Source organism: Calliphora vicina, chromosome 2, assembly GCF_958450345.1.
Source record: "Calliphora vicina chromosome 2, idCalVici1.1, whole genome shotgun sequence".
Taxonomy (NCBI): domain Eukaryota; kingdom Metazoa; phylum Arthropoda; class Insecta; order Diptera; family Calliphoridae; genus Calliphora; species Calliphora vicina.
The window spans coordinates 34,922,178-34,949,746 of NC_088781.1; the positions used below are offsets into that span (position 1 = coordinate 34,922,178).

At 30.4% G+C, this 27,569-nt stretch overlaps 3 protein-coding genes across 4 annotated transcripts; 2 read left to right on the top strand and 1 right to left on the bottom strand.

Moving 5' to 3' along the window:
• Positions 1 to 7,284: 7,284 nt before the first annotated feature.
• On the top strand, positions 7,285 to 12,724 carry Nhe1 (Na[+]/H[+] hydrogen exchanger 1). The gene is made up of 2 exons (XM_065502588.1): positions 7,285 to 8,359; positions 8,915 to 12,724. The coding sequence occupies exons 1-2, from the start codon at positions 7,509 to 7,511 to the stop codon at positions 10,203 to 10,205; spliced, it is 2,142 nt and encodes a 713-aa protein (XP_065358660.1). The 5' UTR covers positions 7,285 to 7,508; the 3' UTR covers positions 10,206 to 12,724.
• A 401-nt stretch (positions 12,725 to 13,125) lies between these two features.
• Positions 13,126 to 15,988, top strand: Creld (Cysteine rich with EGF like domains). Of its 2 annotated transcripts, XM_065502589.1 has the most exons (4): positions 13,140 to 14,048; positions 14,804 to 15,037; positions 15,126 to 15,411; positions 15,647 to 15,988. In XM_065502589.1, exons 1-3 carry the CDS (start codon positions 13,367 to 13,369, stop codon positions 15,365 to 15,367), a joined length of 1,158 nt encoding a protein of 385 aa, XP_065358661.1. In that variant the 5' UTR covers positions 13,140 to 13,366; the 3' UTR covers positions 15,368 to 15,411; positions 15,647 to 15,988. The 2 variants fall into 2 exon arrangements, with proteins under 2 accessions (XP_065358662.1, XP_065358661.1); XM_065502590.1 differs by lacking the exon at positions 15,126 to 15,411 and having other exon boundaries at positions 13,126 to 14,048.
• On the bottom strand, positions 15,989 to 22,555 carry Ir21a (Ionotropic receptor 21a). The gene is made up of 7 exons (XM_065499928.1): positions 21,875 to 22,555; positions 18,269 to 18,603; positions 18,045 to 18,206; positions 17,604 to 17,986; positions 17,140 to 17,332; positions 16,660 to 17,084; positions 15,989 to 16,617 (listed from the first exon to the last, which is right to left on the bottom strand). Exons 1-7 carry the CDS (start codon positions 22,553 to 22,555, stop codon positions 15,989 to 15,991), a joined length of 2,808 nt encoding a protein of 935 aa, XP_065356000.1.
• Positions 22,556 to 27,569: the final 5,014 nt, after the last annotated feature.

Below are 27,569 nucleotides of genomic sequence, written 5' to 3' on the forward strand. Positions count from 1 at the left end.
AGTTAAATAATTTATCAAACCCAAACAAAGTCTGGTGTGTTAGTTATACTGTCGGTTAAAGTAATGTTTGTATGAAAACTGTCAGTTTAACTTTAGGTTAAAACATAACTATACATTGTGTTAATGGGGGTTAGTCAAAAAAGAGTTGTATACATTTATCAAGTGATATTTTTATTATTAATTTTTCAGTTTCTTTCTTTTTAGGAGATGTTGTTTTAATGATTATACATTCAAACAATTTATTTATTAAGTACGTAACTTGATCACATACATATTTTATTTGTTCATATATAAAAAAACAAATTATATCAGCTCATAGTTCTATGTTTTGTATAATAGACCCTCCCAGGAAATATTTCGAAAACAATATGAATGTATATGTGAATAATTCGTCAACAAAATCCATCTATTATTTAAAAACATCCAATTAGAAATAATTAGGACAAATGTCATTGCGTATTTTTATTTTTTAAATACATTATCAGCTAGGTTCTGGCATTAGCTATGATTATATTGACAGGTCTTTCAATATTTGTGATATGTTCTCCATAATGCATAAAATATTTGACATATATTGTTTAACTTTTATTAATTTTTTTAGATATGTTTTTTCAAGGACAATTTTTTGGTTTAATCCTGTATTCAAAATAAAAATATTTTTAGCAAAATTGTGTATTTTTTAATTTTAAATACATTATCAGCTAGGTTCTGGCATTACCTCTGATTATATTGACATGTCTTTCAATATTAGAGATATGATCTCCATAATGCATAAAATATGTCAAATTTAGTTAAATTTTTTTATTTTTTTAGATATTCTTTGTTCAAGGAACATTTTTTGGTTTAATCGTGTGTTCAAAATGAAAGGATTTTTAGGAAAATATATTGAAATTAAGATGAGATCAATATTGTAAAAATTTAATAAGCGGTTAAAACTTTATATACAATTGAAATTCAGCACAAATATACAAGTAATTGAAAAATGAATAGATTACTTTTGATGTCTGAACTTGAATCATTAGCACTGCAATATTTTTTGGTAAAAACTAACAGATGTTCTAGTTATGCTATGACGCAAGGAAATTCAAATCTAGAAAATACCGGTTAAGGATCCGGATTTTGCCAGCTCAGAATTTGCAAGGTTGGAATATAGGAACATACCTACTTATGTATAAATGACAACTATTTGTCAAAATATGTTTAAAAAAGCTTATCATTTAAATTAAAAAAAATACATTGTTTTTGGAACATATAAATTGCAACATATTATTTTTTCTGAAAACTTTAATAGAATATGTTTCTTAAATATAAATTTTGCGTTTATTAAGTTTGACTATTTTGAACAATTCTTTGTTTTTTTGGTATTTTAACGATAAGAAAGTTCATTAAATTCGAAAATAAAATTGTTTTATAAAAAAAATAAATTAATTAAACAACAAGTATTTAAGTATAGGGGGTCTTGGACAGAACTGTAAATGTTTTGATTTTTAATTTACCAGAATTACAGTAAACTAAATTATATGCTAATGCGTTGTACAAAATATGAATTGAATTGAAATTTGAATGAAGTCCTTTCATCCAAAAAGGTATTTTTAAATCAATTGAATAGCTTGATTACAAAATAGCTTAGAATCCCGATGAGGACCATTTTATTAAAGAATCGGAGTTTATTTTTTGGTCAAAATGAATTCATTAAAATTTTAATTCAATTCTTTTTTTTTTTTTGATAATATAATATTATTTCATGATGAATTTATTCAAATTTTAATTCCATTCAAATTTTGAGAAAGCTGAATACATTCAAGAATTTGTAATTCATAATGAATTCATTCGAATTTTAATTCCATTTATTTAAATTTTTAATGCATTTAAAAAATTCCAATTCATTGCATGAATGATTCAAAGATTCATTCAAAAATTAATCATTCCTTTACAGCTCAGGTCTTGGAATGGAACATTATTCGATAGGAATTGGTAATTAAAATATTTTTTTTCGTAATTCACATTTATTCATGTGTAATCTGTTTTTAATATTTAGGATCCGATAAATATAATTAATCACACAATATCGTTATGAATATTTTAATTTTGTTACACTGCTGTTTATATTTTAAAAGGTATGAATGAATCTACTTTAAACATAATTTCTTTATTATTACATATTTTAAATATTAAACTATTTACAATAAATATGTAATTATTTATTTACTTTCAAAATATTTCGCATTGTATTATTTATTTATTTTTTAATATCAATTCAAGAATTTTCTTAAAACGTTAATCCAATTATGAACATTAAATCTTAAAATTCAGCGTGCAAATGTTTTAATAATTTCATATTTCTTAATATTCTCCAGTCTTTTTAGTTCGTTGACTCAATACTAAAACGCAAAATATCACATTATTCTACACGCTCCGAAAGGCACGTTTTTGACCCATTGACTTTTCTGTCTCATATAGAGCTGCCAAAATAGCGGAAATATAATTGTTTACTTGATAACGAATCTTACAATTATCAGATAATTTAATAAACATACATATTTGTTACAATTATTGAAATAAATAGAATTTCTGTTCGTTAACATGTTGGGGATAATTGAAATATTCGTCACAGACTACATTAAATTTATTCTGGTACATTCTTTAAAAGTCATGATAGAACCTAATCAGTATAGAAAATATGAGAATTTGCTACAATACTAACAATTGCTTGATCAATAAACACAAGAAAATAATTTTTAAATTTTAAACAAGGTAGTTCAGTTTTTTAAATGATCAATAAAACATATATACTTTTCTTAATTTTAAATAAATTATATTTATTTTAAAAAAAAAACTGATTGTGGGTATAAAAACAAAATAATTGAATTATTTAATGCCTCTACTAAAATGCAATTTTTATAAATTTATTTCAATGTTTGGTAATCCTAACAATTTCAAACACACTCGCAATTATGCATGCACTCGTTCTTAATTACATATTAAAAACATATTAAATCATTTAAAGTTATTGATAATAAATATTATTATCAATCAACACGAGAAGCTCTATCGTCTAAAAATGGAATACTTTCCTTTAATACATGTTTTTTTGAAAACAATAAACAGATTTTTCTTAATAGTCATCTTGAGTTCTATACCAGAAATCTAAATACTCGTATGTATTATATATTCAATTGTGAAATTGATAACATGCATAATCAATTAATTTATATTACGTGCATAATTTGTGTCTGTTTACAAGTTCACGGATAATAGAAGTGTCACAAAAATGACTCGACAAAATGCATTTTTAAATTTGTACTTCTATTCCTCGTACTAACGGAAATTTTACACTGCTTATTTAAATTTAACATATTGTTAATAACTATTTATTTTAACGTGTAATATATTTGCTGATATTGCATTATGTTGCAGTAATGAATTTTGCCACAAAGTTTAACGACTGTAAATTAATTCACACTTAAGGAAAATTTAAAAATATTTGAAATTAAATTATAAATAATTAAAAAAACCCACCATAATTTTACATTTAAATTTTCTGCATGTAAAGAGAAATTGTAAACATATCAATTAATGTCTGGAGTAATTTAAATCTACTACTATACATTAAATGAGTATTTGATTGTATGGTATGTACTTAAGGGTAATTTGTATACCCTACACCAACTACAGTGGTGGCCACCAATTTAAGACAAATACTTGAATTTTTTTCATCACCTGAATTTTAAGTGCGATAGAGCCAAAATAAAAGGACCTCTAAGGGTATGAAATTTATTATTAATGTTTCTAGTTTCTGAAAAATGTTTGGAAAAATCGGTAAAACATATATGGACAAAGATATGTGGAAATACGTTGACCCACCTCAGCGAACATCCGCTGTTAATAACATGATATGACCGAAACTAATGGAACTAAAAATAGTCCGAATATTTTATAATAATAAAATTATAATGATATAAATGTGAGAAAATATGTTTATTTAAAAAAAAAAATGTTTGGTCAAGTTGTAGAAAAATTCTGTATGTACATGGTGAATATGTATGAATTGCCACAGTCGAATAAAACACACTTGTGTGTTAAAACAGTCCTCATGCATACATATTTCTTAAATTCCTGGCCACCACGTAGGTAGGAAGGATATTATGCTGATATTTGTAACGCTTAAACATAATATTAATAATTATAATATTCATATTAGAAGCGATCTTCGGTGTTTTCAACTCGGATGTGAAGTCTGAAATTCAACAACATTTTGAAATTTGCTTTCTCATTTATAAAAAAACTAACTAACCCAGTTCGCTTCGCCACGTAATTAAATTAAAAATTGTTTACTAACGGAAATTTTAATTACATATGTAGTTTTTAAGGATATAACATTATATGCATTTGCCATCGATTTGTAATGATATTATCCTCCGATTTTAAAAAATCTTGATATTATACTCTATTATTCCATATGTTTTCACACCACTACAAATCTTAAGATATCCCATTGAGTAAGATAAGGGCCTAAATCATACATTATTAATTGTGAAGTCTCTTAAAATTTGCGGCGGTACATACATATTTGCTAAATCACAGCAAAGCAATGTGGTATTATGTGAATCAAATCAATTCCAATAAAGTTAAATAGCTATACAAAGTTATGTTGTAATATAAAAAAGTCACAACCCTCATTTAAGAATATAGAAAACTGATAACAAAGTTACTCACACGTGTACAGTAGGGATATAACTATTGACAATTTTTGCAAATATGCAAATTGGCATAGCATAGTCGAATAGAGCATTAAAAAATATAAAAAACCATGGTATTATTTTTTCGCGGTTGTTAAAGAAGTTCACTCACCAAACGCAATAAAGTTTTTCATGAAATATTTTCAATTATATATACACAATATACATATTTTATTTTAATAATAACTGCGGACATACTTTAAAATATAATTTTTAAATAGGGAAGTATCCCTCACACTTGCAAAAAAAAATGAAATAATTTATATAATTTTTCAGAGAAATAGAAGTTTGGTTTATTTTAGAATTTGGTGTTGGTGCGTGATGTTTTTGATTCCAAATGATCTAAAAAAATGATTTTCATTACTTATACAATATTGGCCATCACGTGTTGGTATGCCAAAAATTTCTCCAAAATTAGTTATATGCAGGTTCTGTACAGGTTCATGAACATAGAAATTTAACCATCGCTTTACCAAAGTTTTTTTTTGTTCATGGTTTACCAATACCCACCCGGGTGACACTACACTTCTATAAATATATACGACGAACGAAATTTTAAAAAACCTTATAAAAAGTTTAAAATGTTTCTATTAAATTGTATAGAACTCTAAAATTTGTTCAGTGAGTACAAATTTCATTTAAATCGAAACAAAATTAAAAAAAATATTAATCCAATAAAAACGATGTGGTCACCCGGGTGGGTATTGGTAAAGCGAAGGTTAAACAAGTAGGAGAGCTATATTCGGCTCTGCCGAATCTTATATACCCTCCACCAAATTATACTTCAAAATAAAAATTTTAAATATTTTTAGGTAAACTATGTTTTTTTTAATTTTTTGGAAAAAAATTTTTTTGAATTGTTTTGTTTTGGAGATATTGATGTATGAATCGTGTATGTAGTTATTTGAGGGCTTCGGAAAGTTGATTTCAACAGACTGACATGTCTTAATCGACTCCACTATCTGTAAATATCCAGAATATATATAATTTATAGGGTCGGAAATTTATATTGTGGAAATTACAAACGGAATGACAAACTTAAATAACTATACCCTTCTCACGAAGGTGAAGGCTATAAAAAGATCCCTTTTGCATAAAAATAAAAGTTGCATTGATTTCAACTTTTATTTTTTATTAATTTGAAGATCATTTCAATTAATTTTTTTTTTTGGACCACATGTTCACTTAGAGCTACTTGTCAGTTAAATGTAGCTTAACACGCTGTTATATTAAACCAGAAACATATTTTGCCGGAATTTAACCAATAATCAAGGTTGCCAATTTAGCCATTTTCCGGCTAGATCTAGCGATTTTATTTTCATTCAGCCATAAAAAATGGCTAGATTTAATCTAGCCATTTTATTTTGTCCTAGCCTTTATTATTTTTAATTTTTTGAAAATTTTTGTAATTTTTTAAAAATAAAACAGTATTTAACAGTTTATTCAATAAGCTAAACCATTTTTCAGTTACGCGAATATATGTTGTGCAACATCCTCCATTTTCGAAATAACGGGATATCGCGAAAACAAGAGCTAACCGAAAATAAAACGGTTAGCACCACCGGGGTCAGCGTACTCGAATTAGTTTAACCCGCCGGGTGCCCCACTTGACAGTTTTTTCAACTAGCACAGTGCAATTAACCTAGCGTTTACACATGCAAGTAACAGTTCGAAAAACACAATACATTCACACTTTTGCACTAACACAAGCACACATGCAGCCACTTACAGCTCACTGCCTAGTGAATTTCGATGGACAGTGATTTTTTGACACTTACTGCAATAAAGTGTCAAAAACACAAACAGAGTTGCCTAACTAAAAAAATTTAAAAAAAATTACTGGATTGTGGTAAAATAATTATTATATTTTTAACTTATTTTATGTATTTTTGAAAAAGAAAATAGTACAAATGGCCACTAATGCTTATCGTTTTCGTAAAAATAGCAATTTCATTAGTTTTAATAAATAAAATTGTTACTAATATCTATAAAAATTGTTAACCTAACATTTTCCCCAGAAATGTTTGTATTTGAATATCATGGTAACACTTTATTGTTATGAATAAAAATAATAAAATTTGGTTTCAAGCCGCAAATTGACTTAAAAATAATAAATGCTGATATATAAAAGGTTTATTTATCAAATTAGCTGTAATATTCTTATATTTGTGGCATTTTGAAGACATCATTCTCCTTCGCTAACATTTACAAAATGAACTTTTACTTGCATGTGTAAACGCTCAAGCAACTTGTAGACATTTCGATGTATTTTCGACATTTTCGATAATAATACGTATTATCAACTTTCATCAATCTACTTGCATGTGTAAACGCAGCGTAATAAGAGAATTTTATTAATTACATTGATATTTATTTTGTATTTGTACAATTTTACCTTCCCATTATAATTCCTCATAATCTGGCACCACCCTTTTATCCCATTTTCCCAATTTTGTTTATTGGGTTATCATTTGTTTACTACAACAAACGTCATGCGCCAATAAAAGAACGAACGGAACTAAAAACAAAACAGCTGTTCAACCATTTTGACTTCTCGTGACGTGTTGTTGTAAAACAACGTAAAGAAAAGATAAAAAAATGTAATTGGAAAAACAGCCAACAATTGACATTCCATAACGCACTTAAGCCAAAAATAAAATGATTAATAATTCAGTAGAATGTTCGTGAAAAATTGCTAGTTATAATTGAATTACAAAGGAAAAGGTCAGAAATAACATATAGTTAAGTTTAAGGATAAAACCAAAGTGAATGAAAATGAAATTTAAAGAAAATATGGCCAGAAATAAACATTCAGTATGGTGGTTGCTTATACTATTGATGATAACAACTTTAAGTATTTTCACGGTTACCATAAGGGCTGAAGAGGCCCAACCAGTACCTGCAGTAGCAGTAACAAACAATGAGAATACCTCCAAAGGAGCTGTGGAATTTGTCAAGTCCGAACAGAACGCAGCAGAAAACAAAGATTTAAGTGGCAAATCTAGCAATATTGGGTCTGAAGTAACGGGAACGTTAAATATTACTAATGCTAATATTAACAATACTAATGGCAACAATGTAAATAATTCAAGTTTGACCTCGACGGGAAATATTACGGCGAGCTCTACCACAACTACCACGCAAGCAGCCCTCATTAACGCTACTTCTACTACAGAAAATGCTACCAAAGTTGCAACGGAACCACCTTTACCTGATCATCATGCAGTGGAACAGGAACACAACTCCTCCTTATCATTGTTTTTTGTTATTTGTGTTATAATGTTGGGCATTTTGTTAATACATTCCATGTTACAAACTGGTTTCCAATATTTACCCGAAAGTATTGTGGTTGTATTTTTGGGCGCCTTAATTGGTCTCTTGTTGAAGGTGATGTCGGGAGAGAATGCCAGCTGGAAGAGAGAGGAAGTATTTTCACCTACTGGTTTCTTTTTGGTTTTGCTACCACCCATCATCTTTGAATCTGGTTATAATTTACATAAGGGTAACTTTTTCCAAAATATTGGCTCCATATTGGTGTTTGCCATTGTGGGCACTACGATATCGGCTTTGGTCATTGGAGCGGGTATATATTTGTTGGGTTTGGCAGAGGTTGCTTATCGGTAAGTTGGTATTTATTGGTTGCATATTTAATTTGAGTGTTAATGGTTTCTTGAGAAATATTTGAACTTTTTATACCCTTCTACATTTTTTTTGCGACCCCCTAGAATATATGTATTCTGGATCGTTATACATACTGGAGTCGATATAGATATCTGTCAGTCCGTGTGTTAAAATCAACTTTCCAATTATCCAAAATAACTTACATTTGTTCATCAATATATTTGCTAAAGTCATGGTTCGGTCGCTATTTAAATTCGGGAAAATCGACCCATAAATGTCTGATATATAAGCTTATTTTTAATCTAATGATAGACATTTTTAAGACCTTTTCAATGACTTACACAATGTCAAAAATATAATATTTTTGTTCACTAAAACATTATTTTTCATTCAACAATTTTGTTTCACCAAAATGGACAAACAATTGTTTTCGGTCTTTATCTTCAAGTATACGTTGGTGAAGGGTTTATAAGGTTTATAGTGTTTCTTATTAAAATCTATTTTATTTAAATTATTAACATATTTATTTTGTTTGTTTAAATTTTCTGTTACAGTCTCAACTTTTCCGAATCGTTTGCCTTTGGCTCTCTAATCTCTGCCGTCGATCCAGTTGCCACAGTAGCCATTTTTCATGCTCTCGATGTGGATCCCATACTTAACATGTTGGTATTTGGTGAGAGTATATTGAACGATGCCATATCTATTGTTTTAACAACCACCGTCACCCAATCAGCAAATAGTCCGGCCTATGCCAAAATGTCAACAGGTGAGGCTATATTCTCGGCATTGAAAACATTTTCCGAAATGTTTTTCGCTTCGGCCGGTATAGGTGTAGTATTTGCATTGATCTCCGCGTTATTATTAAAACATGTAGACTTAAGAAAACATCCATCATTGGAATTTGCCATAATGTTAATGTTCACCTATGGCCCTTATGTATTGGCTGAGGGCATCCATTTGAGTGGCATAATGGCCATATTGTTTTGCGGCATTGTCATGTCGCACTATACACATTTCAATCTGTCCACCATCACACAAATAACCATGCAACAAACAATGCGTACTTTGGCTTTTATAGCAGAAACTTGTGTCTTTGCCTATCTGGGCTTGGCGATATTCTCTTTTAAACATCAAGTGGAATTATCATTTGTTATATGGTCCATAGTTTTGTGTCTTATTGGTAGAGCTTGTAATATCTTTCCTTTGGCTTATTTGGTTAATAAATTTCGAGAGCATAAAATCACCAATAAAATGCAATTTATTATGTGGTTTTCTGGTCTAAGAGGGGCCATTTCATATGCTTTGTCTTTGCATTTAGATTTGTCTAGTGATGAGACTAGACATGTTATTATAACTACTACCTTGATTATTGTGTTATTTACAACGCTATTCTTTGGTGGTTCTACTATGCCTTTGTTGAAATACCTAAAACCAGGCAAAAAATCGCGTAGATCACGTAGTTCTCGCACTGGCTCGTCTTCATCAACGGCCAGCCGCCAAAGAAGTAATTCACGCAAACGTAAATCAATTTCTTTGTCGAAGACAAGAGAATGGGGTCAAGCTATAGATTCAGAGCATTTATCCGAACTCACGGAAGAGGAAGATGTTTCTTTTGCCCAGACCCGTATTGCCGGTTTTGGCCGCTTAGATCGTAAATATTTTATACCCTTCTTTACGCGCCGTTTCAATAGCCAAGAGCTGCATGAGTGTAAATCCCAAATGGCTGACTTAACCAATAAATGGTATCAGGCTATACGTGTTAGTCCCTTGGATTCGGATGAATCTGATGAAGAAATGGGTTTGTCGGCAAGTACCAGCCAAAGTACCTTAAATGCGCGCACCTAAGTTATTGCTATTTTGAATTAATTTGTAATATATGAGTAAATTAAAAGAATTTATTAGTTGCTTTTGTAAATGGAAGGATCTATATTATTGCCAAAGGTTTAGTGGAAGAGTTTTTTTTTCTTTTGAAGTCCAAGTGTAGTTAGCAAATTGTTTTTAAATATGAATAATATAATTTTCCCAAGTATTAAATGTACTTTAGCGCTGTGAAAGTGTCATCGATATCATAAAAGTGGTAATTTCAATATGTGTATATTTAAATAAACTATAAGCTTGTAGACTATATAATTTGCTACAGTATTAATTAAGTTATTTAGGGTGTGTGGGTTTTAGTATTATTTTAGGTTTTATTACACGTATAGTTTGTGTGTTATAGCAATCCTTGAAAATAGCACGATCAGAATTTTTAAATGTACGCTGTAAAGTTATTGCATTCTAATGGTTACAAATAAAAATTTCAACTTTTTAGAATTTTTGGGAGAAACTAAAATCTGCTCAATAAAAACTTGATTAAGAGGAAACATTTTTATTTTAAAAACAAAACATCATCATTTACATAATTTATAATATTTTCAAATACCTTTAGATCATTTAAATAGTTTTCAAATTTGTTTCACGATCTCCCTAAAAGTTAAATATTGGCTTAATAAACATAATTGCTAACAATTTATTCAAATTAATTATGAACAAATTAATTGATGGATGTTTAAAAACCGATCTTAGAAATCACGACATAGTATACTTTAATTACATTAAAATCAATCATATTACCAAGTAATATAAACGAACAGGCATTCGAGACTTTTAAGTTAACAGTAAATATATTTAAAAATTTGTATTAGACACAAGTGAGTACTAAAATTCTGTAATCCTGCATGTTTGATAATTTCAGAGTTGTATTTTAAGCAAAAAATTATTAAAATAAAAGTAAAATAAAATAACTAAACTATGACCTATTTAATAATAAAACGAAACAAAATTAAAATAATTGAAACTCATCTAATAATTAATTTAAAATCGAAGAGGTTATTTAAAGTCAGATTTGAATTCACATTTCGATCATTTTTGAATAGAATTATGAAGTAATACGATGTGGTCTATCTAATACAATGTTTAGATGATAAAGTTTGTATGGTTAAACGTTTAGTATAGGTCAGAAAAGAATCATATAGTATACCTCAGATTTGAATATTTACCCCAATTTTCAATATATCTAGTTATGTTTGTACCCTTCAGCAAGAGTTGCAAGGGTGTATATAGGTTTGCAATTTCCACACTTATCATTTGCGACACCATAAAGTATATATATTCTGAATCGTTATAGATAGCGGAGCCGATTACCATGTCCGTCTGTATGTTGAAATCAACTTTCCTGAGCCACAAATAATTTACATACTATATGATTGATACAGCAATATATTCGCTATAGTCCAAGATTAGGTTCCTATTTAAAATGGAAAACATCGGCCCAAAAATGGCTGACATATAAACAAAAAACCGCGATATTTTCACCAACATTTTTTTGTTCCACTAAATTTTTTTCATAACATTTTTTTACAACAAATTGAATATTACTTATTTGTAATTACATAAATTCCATAAATGAAATAGAAATCTGCAATTCATATTGAAAATCAACTTTTGCCACCGGTATTTGAAATAATATCGGTAATGGAATGCCGTTGCCGCAATTCTGGTAATAAAACAATAAAATTTTCAAAATTTCGAAAATAATATAAGGTTTGTTAAATTTATATTATTTGTTAAAACCAAAACGGCTGTAATAACCACCATATATTGAGGAAAAAGATTTTTATACCCGTATTTTAATAAGCCTAGAGTTTTGGCTAACGGTTGCCATTTTGAAATCGTATTTAATACTTTCGACAAAAAAAGTTTTGGAAACATTTTTGAATGATTTAAATGATAAAAATTTTCAAAACAACATTGTCCAGCTGTAAAATCTCTATAATCACAAACTCGCTTCATATATATTTTTAAATTTTTTTATATATTGTAAAATAACTGAGTACCTTGCCCAGCTCGGCAAAACACTTCATTCATAAACTCGCATTATTTGTTTTTTTTTTTACAAATATTTATCAGTATTTAAGTTAATAACAATTTTCATTCTATAGCTTAAGTTTTTAAAACAGCCATTTAAAAATTTAAGGCTATATTTATGAAAACATTTACAATTTATTAGAAAAATAAACATATTATTAATAACATTAATTTTAGTCTTATTCATTTGCATAATTTATTAAATAAAATATATTTTTGTGTAACTATTTTTAATTAAAAATTGGAAAAGTTATATGTATGTAATTGTAAACCAAAAATTGAATATAATTTGATAAATATAATATTAATAATTATTTACATTAAAATTAATGCCACAATTGAAGGGTATACATTAAAAATTATACACAACATATTGTAATATATTAAAAAAAAAAACTTTTAAATAATAAAATAAATTTAATTATTAATGTGATAATACATAAAAAATCAAAATATAACGTTGTTTTACTGAAAGTATAGTGGGAAAGATGAAAATTCAGTTTATCTTAATATGCTGGGGGTTTACTCCCTAATTCGATTCAAAATGAAATCGTTTCGAATTAAAATGTATTTAGCACACAAATTCGAACATTTCCGTTTTAGGATTGAGTTACGCACTAACCTCCTGGTGTCTGCCCAAATTTAACTCGGATAAATTTACTGATATGAAAATAAGCATTTAGTATTTATTACTAAAAACAAAGCTATTTAAATCAGCTTCCCTGTGTTCGTAAATAATTTTGAGGTTAAATTCTCAATATTCATTTAATAACAACCCTGTTTTTCTAAGCTACTCAACAGCTGATGTCAGATAACCGGCAAATACGAAGAAAACAACAAAAGAAATAAACAAACAGTTTGACATTTCACACACACTCAAGTGGCAGATTAGAAAATAAATAAAAGCAATAGAAAAAATAAGTTCTGGAAAAACTTTTTGTTGGTGGTTGCTGATTGAATTGTATTGAAGAGGGTAGAAAAATAAAAGAAAGAATAAATAAAAAGTTACACGTAAACCTTCTTGGCATTTGTTTATCAATTTAAAATAGTTAAAGTTTTCAAATTAAACACACTTTTTTTGCAATAAATTTGCAAACAAAATGAGACGACTAGCATTCCAAAAAAGTTTAAACTTTTCAGTAATTTTTATTTTGTGTGCTGTGACGGTCATTTTCGCTGATGACCCATTAAATCCTAAGGAACAAAAAGAAAAATCTACCAAACTGCCGCCATGTAAAGCATGCACCACTTTGGTGGCTTCTTTTAAATTGGGCTTAGAGAAGACTAGCCGTGGCAAACATGCGGGTGGCGATGCTGCTTGGGAAGAGGAAAAACTACGTTCGTACAAGACCAGTGAAGTGCGTTTAGTGGAGATACAAGAGCAATTGTGCCAAGATGTTAGACGTGGTCAGGATCAGTGTCATACTTTGGCCAATGATCAGGAACATTTGCTCGAAGAGTGGTTTACACACAAACAAACCGAAGAGGAAGATTTGCACAAGTGGTTGTGTGTTGAACAATTGAAGGCGTGTTGCCCTAGTGGCCATTTTGGATCAGAATGTAAGCCCTGTACTGATTGCCGTGGTAATGGCAAATGTAAGGGTGATGGCACCCGCAAAGGCAATGGCAAGTGTAATTGTGACGAGGGCTATGCCGGGGAGGAATGTAATGAATGTTCTAAGGGTTTCTATGAAGCCTTTAGAGATGAGAAGAAACTATTGTGTTCTGAGTGCCATAAGGCATGTCAAAAGGATCAGGGCTGTAAGGGCGCGGGACCAAAGTGTAAGTTTTTTTTGAGATAGTTGTTTTGCTTAAACATTTTTCATACTTTAAACAAGGTTGGCTACCGATTCGAAACTGTTAATTTTGACAACGGTATTTAACGTTACCGTTAATTTTATTTATTTCGGTAACGGTACTTAAAGTAACGGTAATTTCAGTTATTTCGGTAACGGTACTTAAAGTAACGGTAATTTCAGTTCTTGTGGTAACGGTAATCAAAACGGTAATTATTGAATTGAATTACATACATATTAATAAAACTTACAAAGATAAAAAATAAGTTTTATTCACCCTTATCGTGGTTGGCGTAAACGTCTTACGCCTACGACTGTTTCGTACTAGATTAAAGATAAAATGCAAACGGTTTCTTTAATCTAGTACGAAACTGTCGTAGGCGTATGACGTTTACGCCAACCACGATAAGGGTAATCAATTATTGAAATAAGAAATTTGAGTTTTTGTGATTTAAAATTATCAAGTTCGAAACGGTATTTTAGCGGTAATGGTAATTGCAGTTATTTCGGTAACGATATTTTAATGGATTGGGTAATTTCATCCCGAATTAAATTTATTAATAAATATTACAAAAATTAAAAATAAATTTATTATAATCATAATTTCATTAAACCCAATTAGGGAAATGTTGAAAATTATTTATAAAATATGGGTAGTTAAGCTGAAAGGGTATTTTAGCTGTAACTGTAGCCAACTTTTCTTTTAAACGTTGCCCATTAATTTTTTAAATTATTTTACAGCTTGTTTAAAATGTAGTGAAGGTTGGCTTTGGGACGAAAAGAATGGCTGTTTGGACATAAACGAATGTATAGCCAAAACTAGAGCCTGCCGTCCCAATCAATTTTGTGTCAACAATGAAGGATCGCATAGCTGTTTGGAGTGTGATCGCTCTTGTGAAGGCTGTGATGGTGATGGTCCCGATATGTGTAAAAAATGTGCTGCTGGTTATAGTCTTAAAGATGGAAAATGTCAAGGTTAGTTTCAAAACAACATTAGAGTAATTAATCTTTAATTCATATTTATGTTTAACTGTGTATTTCTATATGTATTTCTTGGTATCAGATGATTCTAATGAAAAACGTGATCAATATGTTAATATCACGCGTTTCCTAACATATTTTGGCTTGTGTGTAGCCACTTGTGTTATCTTCCAAAGCTCCACACATATTGCTTATATTGTTGGTGCCGCTGTCGCCATATACATTGCAGCTTCCGAATATTGGCTAAGCTCCACACCAGCTGGTGCCAATAAGCCACAAATTGATACTAAACAATTAGAGGAAATGTTAATGAAATCATTGTAATTATAGCAGCACATAATGCAAATGATTTTACTTTTTAGGAAAATGTAAGAAAATTTAAACAAAGTAAAACAAATGTATTTATTCTGTGAATAAAAAAAGAAGGAATAAATTATTTAAACAAAATTGTAGAGCAAAATTATAGAATGAATGAATACATCATAATTGTAATATTAACATTTATTAAAAAAACACTCTAATTACTAATGTTTTTAAGAATATTTTTTTTGATTTGGTTTTTGATTTTTTATTTATTATTATTTTTCCAAAATTTATTTTTAGTTGTTACTCCCTCACAAGATGATGAAAATACTAATATTAACAATGAAGAGGAGGAGGAATATACACAAATAGAACCTCCTCATCTTAGAGATGAATTATGAATAAATTGCACTAATATAAAGAAAAATTCTTTCCTCCCCTAACCTACAAAAGACAAAACAAACTAAATTGCCACTAAGTTAATTTAAGCACAAACAATGTTAACTAACTCTTAAGTTATCAAGCAAACATCAAAAATATTGAAAAATGCCAAATTATTAAAGTTAAAACACCAGGTATTTATTTATTAAGTTACTTTTTTTAACAATATTTTTCCAAATAAATATTTAAGTTTAACACAAACTAATTTTCCTTTTTATCCATCTTTTCATTTTGTATATTTTCAGTGCATTTTACTTCTTCATCTTCATTATCTGCATTTCCTTCAACAGTCTCATGAACATCTAGTGCTAACAAATCAGTTTGCTCTTTAAATAATTTCAAATTATCCAATGTTTCAAACTGTTCCTGCTTGGGTTGAACAAAACTACCAAAAACCTCCTCTTCCAACTCATTACACTCTTGAGAGCTGTCCTTGTGATAATGCTTTAAAGTATGATCAAACGATCTTAAAGCTTTTTCGATTTCTTCATTCAGAAAACTTTCCACCACCTTTTCGATATTATCTTTGGTAAATTCTTCTGTATATTCTGTGAATTTTTCATTTACTAAAGATGATTTTGTTTCTGCACTAGATTCTCTAGTTGGTGTCTCCATCGAAATGTCTGAATCCTCCGGATCTTCTACTATAATTTGACCATCTTTAAGTACATAATCCGGCTGAGACTTATTATAGTCGCCGTATAGTTCCTTTAAGGTAGTTTTGGTTAAATTAAATTGCCTTTTACCAAAACCCACAAAATCCTGGTGTGTTTTTTGCGCCTCCTTCTGAGCAGCTTTTCGAGCAACTTCCCTGGCGGCATGCGCAAATTCTTCATGTTTGTCCAGAGGTTTACGTGGTTTTAATAATTCACCACTGTTGCGTTTCGAAGAAAAATTGCTGGAGAATGATTGACGAGATCGCCTAATAATTTGACGGCATTTATTTGTTATGCCACCCACTATTTCGGAAACCAAAGCAATAGCTCCCACGGTATAGCCTATGCCCATAAGCAGAAACATGCCCTCAATATCAGCCGTTGTCAATTGCCTTTCCTCTTGTATTGACTCTCTTAAAGGAGATGAAGAACTTGCTTGCAACAATTTGCCCATATTTGATCTTTGCATAGACCATTTAACCTCATTTTGGATTTTATTCATCAGGCCAGCCTGTTGTGCCAACATTATAACGTTATTTAACTTGTTCATATACACCGAATTTTTAGGAAACATATAGCCTATCTGAAATGAAGCAAAACATTCCTCACTTAAGTGCAAAGCTGAACGGCGTGAAATATTTCTGCAAAAAAGAAACATCGTAAAAAGAGTTAAAAAGAAAAAAAAAATCCACCTACTCATTTGAAAAGTTGGCTTGTACCATATATTCCAATTGGGATCTGGATCCCAGAAAAGCATAGTTCCAAAAGAAACTTTGCGTCACATTGCCAATGCCTTCTTCCAGTGTGGAAACGTATTCCATTTTGTTAAACAAACGCATAGTGGGTTCGTGTGAAGAGTTCTGGAACCAGCTCTCCCAACCTCCATTATCTGCAGAAATTCAAATAATTAAAGGGGTAAGTAAATTTTTACATTCAAGTGTTAAGTATATTCCAGAATAGGGACACTATTTACGATTAATTTTAGTATCTTTATTGTATGAAACTAAAACCTGCATTTTGGTTGTAAATTCGAATCCATATTTTTTCTTAATATTCTCAAATGACCTTTGAATATGGGACCTTTTTCTCTTTCGAAATAAAATGCATTCCGAACATGTGAAGAAATATTCCGTCTTAAAAAAATGTAATACACTACTTACCCAAAGTGCCAACACGAAAAAATAGTCCCAACAAATCCATGACCGAATCCACAGTTTCCGGAAATGCGGGCAAAGTAACAAACGCTATAATCGAGCCAGTATAACAAGCCGTTATAATGATAGTAAATATCCAATATGAACCGATCAGCAACCGAGTTGAAACCTTTTTCGTATTACTCCATGAATATTTGCCCGAAAATGTTAGAGAATTGGTGAACATGCCGAAGACATACCAGAACATATTCTCAATCTCTCCCCAATTACCCATTAAATGGCTAAGGGTTAAACGATCCGTAAAAACAATGGGGAATATGGCACCCAAATAAATGCAAATCAAAGCCACCCAAACAGGCCATTGGAAAGGACCCATAATTGCACGATATCTAGAAAACAATGTGTATTAAAAACAAAATCAATAATATAAATTTAATAATAATTTACTTTGGTAAAGCTTTTGAGGCCAATGTTATAAATGCCGCACAATCCTTTGAATGACCCACCGACATATCAGTGTTTATTAATCGTTCTTTTGTTACATAAATGCCCAGCATTCCCACATCGGCCAAATGCTGCGATAAGCTATAATCCAAATTATCTGCAGCACTAATAAATATTTGGTTTATTTCATTATACTCGTCGTGTTTAAATTCATCTTTAATATTTACCTTTTACTATTCAATTTATTGGGTATATCTATTATGTCTATAGAAAAATTCAATTGTTTTCCAATCATATTCAGTAGACGGTACTCTACACCATCCCAGTTCAATTGCGCTCCTCCTCCAAAGTCTAAACTTTTTATGCGAAACATGTAGGGTGGTTGATTACCGGCCATTACCTGAAAACGATGCCCAGCAAAACCATTATCAAATTTCTTCGGAAAGAGATCGACGTGTGGTCGTGATAATCCACCTCTTATCCAGCTTGTAAGTACAACAGGGGTGTTGGAACCCAAGCCATCAGCATATAGTTTGTGGGTGTATAAAACATAAGGACGTTCCTAAAAAATTGGTAAATTAATAAAAATGTTTTTTTTTATATAAATAATAAGGGTATTTATTTCAACAAAAAAATGGAAAATTACACTCTGATTTTTTACACTTTTACACAACAAACAAAAGAAAAAAAATTATTTGTTTTGTGGAATTTTGTTCATGTTTTTGTTGTGTAAAAATGTAAAAAAATCAGAGTGTAATTTTCCATTTATTGGAAATGAATCCCCTTAATATATAATGCTAGATTTTCCCAAATGTTTATTTGTACAATATAAATTTATTCAAAGTTTTGGCCATTGTTAGCAATGACATTTTCCCATCTTTCTGACAAAATATGGATTCCGAGTCAAAAGCACTGCTCATCTTTTGAGGCCAAGAACGAATCCAATTTCGATACTCTGTCCTGAACTCAAGCGTATCCCAGAAATAGCATTCAACATCGATCGAAACAAATAGTTGTCGGTCGGGGCAAGGTCTGGACTATAAGGCGGGTGAAGCAAAACATCCCAACCACTACTTTCTAAATAGTTTTTAACAGGTATTATGTGGCCGAGCGTTGGAATATTACGGTTTCATGTCTGGCCGCATATTCTGGTGTTTTTCGGCCAATGCTCCCTTCAAACGAATGTGTTCCGTTATGTACAGGTTCCCTGTGATGGTCTGGTCAGATTTCAGCAGCTCATAATAGATAGGACCCTTTTGGTCCCACCAAATACATATTATTACCTAGCGCCATGGATATTTTGCTTTGGAGTCGATTCGGCGCTCTCTTACGCTTCGGGTTATCGTAATGGATCAATTTTTGTAATGATTCGGAGCAAAAATTATCTTCTTTTATAGCGTTCAAGCAGCATTACAGACATAAAAAATGGTCTTTCAAAATCTCTCAGCAATTTGTATTTTTCTACTTTTGGATGAATCCTCCTTGCTGAGTTTTACAATAATCTTCATTGGATGCCTCCAATTCTTGGTCGTCAAAATCACCACTTCTTAACCGCACAAACCATCTTTCGCACGTTGAAACCGATGGAACATATTCACCATAAGCTTTGTTGATCAATCAGTGTGCTCCAGCGGAATTAAAGAAAATACTAAAATAAACGAATATTCAAATACGAGGGTGGTTCCAAAATTCCTTGCTTTTTTGAATGAATTTTAGCTACAAACATTTTTTTATTTTTCAACATAGTTTTTCAACTTTGTTCCACGTGTCTCCAATTTGTTTTATCCCTTCCATAAAGGTCATTAAAATAGGTATTTCTTGTGAGATGGTTGGATTCAAATCTCTTTCCGCTGAGAAATTGCTTCAGGTTTGGAAACAAGAAATAGTCACTGTGGATTAAATCCCGACAATAGGTTAGGAAGACGGAGTAGCATTTCGTAGCATTTCGTAGCATTCATGGAAACCCTTTTTTTCACCCGATTGTGAGCAAATGCGGCAGCCATCTTACGGAAAGCTTTCTCATACCCAAGTGATTATTCAAAATTGAAACCACTGAGCCATGTGAGATGCCAATGGCTTCCACAATCACTCACACTTTCAATATCCGATCGGTCAACTCCATATCGTGATTTGTTTCAATTGTTTCGGATGTAGAGAGCTCAACAGGCCCAGAACATTCGGCATTTTCTGTGCTTGTACGACGAACATATTAGAAGTATGTAGTTACGGAACGTGATCCTTACAGGTGAAAAGCAACATATACATAAATTGCTATCAGCAATTTAATACTTATGCCCGTAATTTCAACAAATAGATATCTACGGTGTTAAATACCCAGCTGATAAGTTTACCTAAAAGGTAACTTGACATTAATTCCAAATCAATATCTACGTGTAAAAATTACCAAATATTTTTACTCCATAAGTAACTAAGCACTAATAGATATCTATTTGTTGAAATTACGGGCATTAGTAGCAGAAATACTTTTTTTAAATTCAACATTGGTTAAAAAATAACTGCGGGGTTTATTCGTTTGAAAGGCCTATCGATGTTGTTATGTATGGATTACTAAGTCATGTAGGTACATAGACAATATGGATATAAAATGATATGGCATTTCAAAGACCTCTCCACCATAACGTCATACAAAATCGGATCGACAATGGGTCAAATTCATAAAAAAAAATTTAACCCGAATTTTTGTTTACCAAACAAATTTATTTTCACTAATTTTTTCTTTTCCGATATTTGTTTTCAATATTTATCTTAAGGAATACTTTGGCACAACCTACTATAGGACTCTTACTTGTTTTACTATGTCCTGCATGATATATCTGACAGAATGACAAGTAGAGTAAGTTCGGGTAATGTGGTATACCTATTTTTTATTTGACTATAATTTTTAGAATCTTAATTCGATTGGAACAGTTTTCAGCTGGTGTTTTACTACAAGTGTTAGGTTTACATCCATGAAAGTAGAAAAGTCTTTTAAGTTCAAGTTTCAGAGAAATTTGGGAAAAATAGAAAACACCCATAAACAAGCCATTGAAAAAATGTTCTTTTAATATTGTATACCAAACCGCATAAACGATACATAGTATTTTAATTTGTAAATGAGTTGCGTTTTATTCAAATCATCTTTAATGGATGCGGTTAAAATTGGCGGCTGACCAAGCTTACCAGAAGCTCCTCAATACATTCTTCGCTTCGTAGGTGATATTGAATGACTGATGCGAAAAAAATTTCCATTTGTTGTTTCTAATAGCTCAGATAGCGTTCTTCAAATCTTCCGATGCCCATTTTCATACTTCACATTTCTTTGTCATATTATTTGCTTGAAATTCTTTAGCTATACCACATTAGCCGACCACGTGTTTTATTGAAATTATTATAAAATTAAACATATACACTAAATATACTATATTGTTGAATGTGTTCTTCAATAGAAAAATATTCCCATTTGACTTTAAAATTAAATTAATGAAGTTTAATACACGTGATTGTAGAAAAAAAAATTTTTAACAGATCACAAAAAAAAGTCCACCATAAGATAATGCTGATTTTTTAAAACTGACTATTTCTATGACCTGCAAAAATGAAGTACACTCACGCAATGTGAATTTTCTAAAATCATAAAACTCTTAAGCTTGGTACCGCTACTCCTATGCTCTTAGTTTTAGAGAAAAGCAGCTTACCACATTACCCGCCTATTGCACATTACCCGAACTTACTCTAGTTTTAAAGTAAACCTAATGCAGTTGTTATTTTTAAGCACTCCGGTATATATAAATACAACTGAAGCAATTAAGAAGTCTAAAAATCCCTCTACTTACCATATTCGAATCGGCTGCCAAGGACTGACCAATCACCAATAGATTTACTATATTCGACGACAAATCGGATGCTAAAAAATCCTTTAGTTTCCACTGTGTAGATCTAGATACCACCACAACTTTACTCTCTATCTGCGGACCAATAATACTTCGTGTCATCAAAGGATCAGATAAAAATAATATATAACTTTTACAATTATTATCGATAGGATTTTTGAAATTTTTATTTTTAGCCTTATAACGAGCATTAAGTTGGCCATGAGAGTAAGTAATGGGAAACGATTTAAATAACATTTCCAAGAGGACACTCTCTGAATGCTCGACATATTTGTCGTAGTAAATAACAGGTGGGCATTTAGCTAAATGTTCCTTGGCGATTTTAAACAGCAACTTGACCAATGAAGTGGCCTCTAGAGTATTAAAACCTAAGCTGAATTTCGCTGCCAATATTTCCGAGCGTGGTTTAGGTTTTCCTTTTAGTATGGGTTCAATGCGACGACGTGTGCGTTGTAGAATTCGATTTGAAGTTTTAACACTTTCACAAGATTGATAGAGTTCGGGATTTAGTTGAAAACGATTTATAACCGACTGACTTAAACACTTGTCACCAATTTCAAAATTTTCAACAGATACAACTTGATTGAATAAAGTTAAACATATTATTAATGATATAAGACACATTTTCCCTTTTTTTGAGCTGTTTTAAAAAGTAGAGTGCTATTTTAACTTTCTTCTCTTAGGTGTTAACTTGACAATTGTCTGGTACGTTTTGAAATTGTGATTTTAATCATCACTCATATTTATGAGTTTATCATGGTTTGTCCATCTGTCCAACGTTAAACTGCATGTTGAAAATAAAATTATTGTTTACGATTTGATTTGTGTGGTAGTCTTTCCTTTGCCCAAAATAATAAAGGAAACACGCTATAGTTCACCACCTCTATAAAAATTAAATTCTTTTCATTTTGATTTGTTTTCAATAATTTCCCAATATTTTTGTTGTTTTTGTGTTTAGGTTTTAGATTTGCTGTAGTGAACAACAAAATAGATTAATACTCTCAGATTGCACCTGTTTTTTTTTGTAGTTTATGGGAAATTTAAGTGTTTTTATTCCATTTATTAGTAGTTTTTCAAAAGCAACAAACTTTGATAAAAGAATTGCTTTAAAAATATTACAAATTATTTGAGCTTTAACCTCTTTGCAATATATTTTCATAATTTGTATTCTGCTGCTTTTGTTATTACGATTGATTTCTGTTTTATTTTTTGCAACATTGTAGGATTTTTTAACTGCAGTATTTAAAGTCTCTAGGCCAAATACTATAAAGGTTGCCTATTATGTTTGTGTTGTACTCGTAACATTGTTATGAAAATAAGAGATTTGTTTATTATTGAAATACATAACATTAGTCTTTAACTTAAAGTATCTCAATTCTAAAACACAATGAAAACGATTCTGTATCAACAATTAATAGGTCAAAATCCCCAAAATTAAAAAAAATTCTTAAGAAATTTGTATTTTTTGTAGTATTTCATTAACTTATAAATTTATTTAATTAAACATGATTCTAAAATGCGGGATTCTAAAATAGTAATTGAACGACGCATGGTCTGCACTATAAGGCTGGTGAGTTAAAACTTCTCAACCCATTTCTTTCTAAATTACAATGCTCGCTTCAAACGATACAGTTGCGTTCGGTAGAGGTTTCCTGTGATGGCTAGTCAGATATCAGCAGCCCATAATATATAGGACTCTTTGCTCCCACCAAATACAGAGAATTAACTTAGCGCCATGGATATTTCGCTTTGGTGTCGATTCGGCTGTTTGGCCGGGCTTCACATACTCCGAGTTATCGAAATGGATAAATTTTTCATCGCAATTAATGATTCGGTGTAAAAATTATTTACTTTAATAGCGTTCAAACATAATTTCGGCCATGCAAAATCGTTCAAGGTCTCTCAGCTTCAATTCGTATGGTACACAATTTCCCTGCTTTTAGATGAATCCTGCGTTTGCAATGAACGTTTTGGAATTGCTGATTGAGTAGCTCCCAATGATTTTGCAAGATCTTGTTCAGTTTGACAACAATCTTCATGTAGTAATGCCTCCAATTCTTGGTATTGGTAAAACTTGTTTGGGTAACTTGGGCGATCTTTGTCTTCCGTGTTAAAATCACAACTTCTGAACCAGACGAAGAATCTATCGCACGTTGATACCGATGAAACACATTCACCATAAGCTTCGGTGAGCAGCTGTATTTTTTTCAAATTAAAGAAGTAAAGCAAAACTTCCCGCATATGACGCTTTGTTGGCACAAAATTCTATTGTTCGATTATTGTGTTGTTGTTCAATAACTAAGCGAGAATAAATGACAGATATGTAACCTTCAAAATGACAAATATGTTATTGAAAACAAAAACCGCGATCAAAAGATACACAATTTATTGTAAATCCCGCAATTTTAAGTTATACATCCAACATTATCAAACCATTAAGAACATAATCAATTAAATTCTGAAAAAAGAAAACAAACTAAAAATTATTTATTATTATGGCATTCCCAAAACAATGGAAACTTAGGTTTAAGTTTTATACAAATTTTCTTGCCCTTTTAGTGACTCAGTATTTTGTTGGATATCCCCTATTTTTATTATTGCGCACTGCATAGAACCAATGGCAGATCTATAATATCCAATAGTTTTTCTATGGAACTGAGACCACTCGGTCACAACACTAGAGGTGTTTTTGGTTTCATTGTCGTGCTGAAATCTCCAAAATAAGGCCATATTTTTCTCAGCGTATGCCTACATAACATTGTTTAAAATCGATCTGTCATTTCAGTCATAGTATATTTTACGATATGAATTGGACCATAATATTGCCACCGCCCAACTTGAATGTTCTTCCATCGCTGCCTCTTAAATTGTATTTGGATTCATCCAAATAATTTTCCGACTCTATAAAGTATATATATTCTGAATCCTTATACATAGATAGCGGAGTCAATTAAACCATGTCCGTCTGTCTGTTGAAATCAACTTTCCGAAGCCCCCAAATAACTTACATACACGATTCATACATCAAAATCTCCGGAATTCTTCCGGATCGGTTGCTATTTAAAATCGAGAAAAATGGCTGAGATATAAGGAAAAAACCACGACAACCTCGATTTTTGACCTATATCTGGATTACTAAGTCATTAATGTAGACAATATGGATATCTATTGATAGATATGTCAAAGACCTTTGCAACGACGTATATAAGACCATAGTAAGTTGGACCTACAATGGGTCAAAATCGTCAACCCGATTTTTTTTTGCCAAAAGTTTTTTTAGCTAAATATTGAGGGTATTCATTTAAAAAAAAATGGAAAAGTACACTCTGATTTTTTTACACTTTTACACAACAAACACAAGAATAAAAATTTGTATTTTTTTTGTGGAATTTTTTTCATGTTTTTTTACTTTTCCATTTTTTTGAAATGAATATTCTCATAAAAAAAATTTAAAAAACAAAAAAAAAAATAAATTTTAAAATAAAAATTTTAAAAACAATTCGAAAATTTGTTTTCCAAATAATTAAAAAAACAACTTAGGAACAAAATAATAAATTTTGTTTAACTAAAAATATTTAAAATAAGATTCTGCACACCCGAATATAGCTCTCTTACTTGTTTAGAAATAATAAGTTTTTTCACAAAGCGATAGCAACCAAGACCATACCCATTTGCCCTAACAGTTCCAGAACTAATTTCTATTTTAGATTATTGATATTTTTGGCAATTTCTTAAACTCTCTTGCTACTAAATTATGTATCTTGTATGAAGTAGTTTTATGAGGTCTTCCTCTCAAATGCTGAGTTTTTACAGCGCCTGTTTATTGGCTGATATATTAAATGAATATTTATCACAGATAGTTTATTGCTTAAATCCATCATTATTTTGTTTTTTATTGTGTTAAAAAAATAAATGTAGAACCACAAAAAATAGTCTTAACCCCTTGTGGGCCAAGGTTATAAATCGTTGAAAAAGTTTTATTTTTTTTAAGAAATATTGAAAATAAGTTATTTACAAAATTTTAACTTCGTGGAGGACCTGCAAGGAACCGAAAGGGACCTGCAAGAATTCGGAAGGTACCTAGTACCGTTGGGTCAGCATCAGCCAAATGATAAAAAAACTCATTGATTTTTGTTTAAATTTTATTAATATATTGATTAGTTTTGTAACTTTTATAACATTTTCTATTACAAGTCCATTTTATGGAATTTTACGAAACAGTATTTTTTATCATTACAACTTAAATAAACATCACAATGTGAACATGAAATAATTCACCGTTATTCTGGATAAGCGAGTTTGCCAATAGGCAAAAAAAATATATTATTCCAAAGATGATAGTGTACTTCAACGTACTTTTGGGCAAAAAGGGTCAAAATATATTATCTTTTCATTTTGTAAGCTTATTATTGTTATGGTACTTATAAGTACCGTCGGTCGACAAAGGGTTAAAAAAAATCGTCAAAAAATATTCCTCTACTATGTTAGGGTGACAGCCGATTTTTAGGTCTAAAAGTAAAGTGCTGAAAATTTGAACCAAATCGGACAACGATTTTGGGATGAGCAACGAAGTCAAAGGTCAGATATATACAAAAACTTTTAGACCTAGTGCCACAATATTCCGGCCGGCACCCTTCAAAATTTGAACATATATTATATTAATTTTAGAAAATTGTATACGAATTTTAAGAACAACTTTTATTTGGGGCATAATATCCATATTTAACACATTTTTGGAGTGTATAATGTTTATCCAAATTCAAATTTCCTAGTGAGCATTTTAAACCATATTTCGTTAAAGCAACCGATATTTATCGTTACTTAACGACATCGGTAGGAAAATATAAAAAGTTACAGAATTGCGGTACAGATTGTGAAATTTCATGTCAACCTGTAAGAAATAACAGATTTGTGTCCAAAATATTTTGATCCTGACGTTCGATTATTTCTCATCAATATTTTGTTTATTTTACCAAGAATCTGATTTTTTATTTAAAACCCGGCTTTTTATTAAAAAAAACAAGTATGAAAATGTAGTCGGCCAAGCCTTAGCAAATCATTATTCTATTACGATTTCAATAATTTTGTTTTCGTGAGTGCTTTTCGCTTTAATTTATATTTGGATTCCATAATTTGTATAAGATTTATGCTCCCTAAAGTGATTTTCGGAACTGGGCTTGATATGGAAGCTATGACCAATTATGCCCTGATCATCCTGAAATTAATTTGCGGGATTTCTTTCTATATGAATCTCATTTCTGTGAATTTTATGTGAGAGCTATCAATTATAGATTGATCCAAAAAAATGAAAATTAAATTTGATTTCCTTTTATATAAAACTTATTTTTGTTGAGGACCTATATAATCCATATGTCAAGAAAACTCCGTCCTCTGCCTTGTACGAAATTTTCAATAATAATTCTTGATTTAAACAAAATAAAATAATTTTCAATTAAATATTTATTATCTATATGTCTTGTAATGTAATTTACCAAAAGTTCTTGGCCATTTATAGCCACTTAACAAATTTTAACCTTCAACTTGTTTTTTAACTTCAGATCACTTCTTAAAAACCTGTTGCATTAATTACTCATATTTATTTTTACATAATTAATTAATCAATTATTTTAAGTTTATG

Coding starts and splice junctions, on each gene's coding strand:
- Nhe1 (XM_065502588.1), top strand. CDS start 7,509: ATGAAAATGAAATTTAAAGAAAATATGGCCAGAAATAAACATTCAGTA. Junction 8,360..8,914: donor TTGGCAGAGGTTGCTTATCG/GTAAGTTGGTAT, acceptor TTTCTGTTACAG/TCTCAACTTTTCCGAATCGT.
- Creld (XM_065502589.1), top strand. CDS start 13,367: ATGAGACGACTAGCATTCCAAAAAAGTTTAAACTTTTCAGTAATTTTT. Junction 14,049..14,803: donor TAAGGGCGCGGGACCAAAGT/GTAAGTTTTTTT, acceptor ATTATTTTACAG/CTTGTTTAAAATGTAGTGAA. Junction 15,038..15,125: donor TAAAGATGGAAAATGTCAAG/GTTAGTTTCAAA, acceptor TCTTGGTATCAG/ATGATTCTAATGAAAAACGT.
- Ir21a (XM_065499928.1), bottom strand. CDS start 22,555: ATGTGTCTTATATCATTAATAATATGTTTAACTTTATTCAATCAAGTT. Junction 17,987..18,044: donor GCCTCAAAAGCTTTACCAAA/GTAAATTATTAT, acceptor ATTGTTTTCTAG/ATATCGTGCAATTATGGGTC. Junction 16,618..16,659: donor TTCTTCGAAACGCAACAGTG/GTGAATTATTAA, acceptor ACAAACATGAAG/AATTTGCGCATGCCGCCAGG.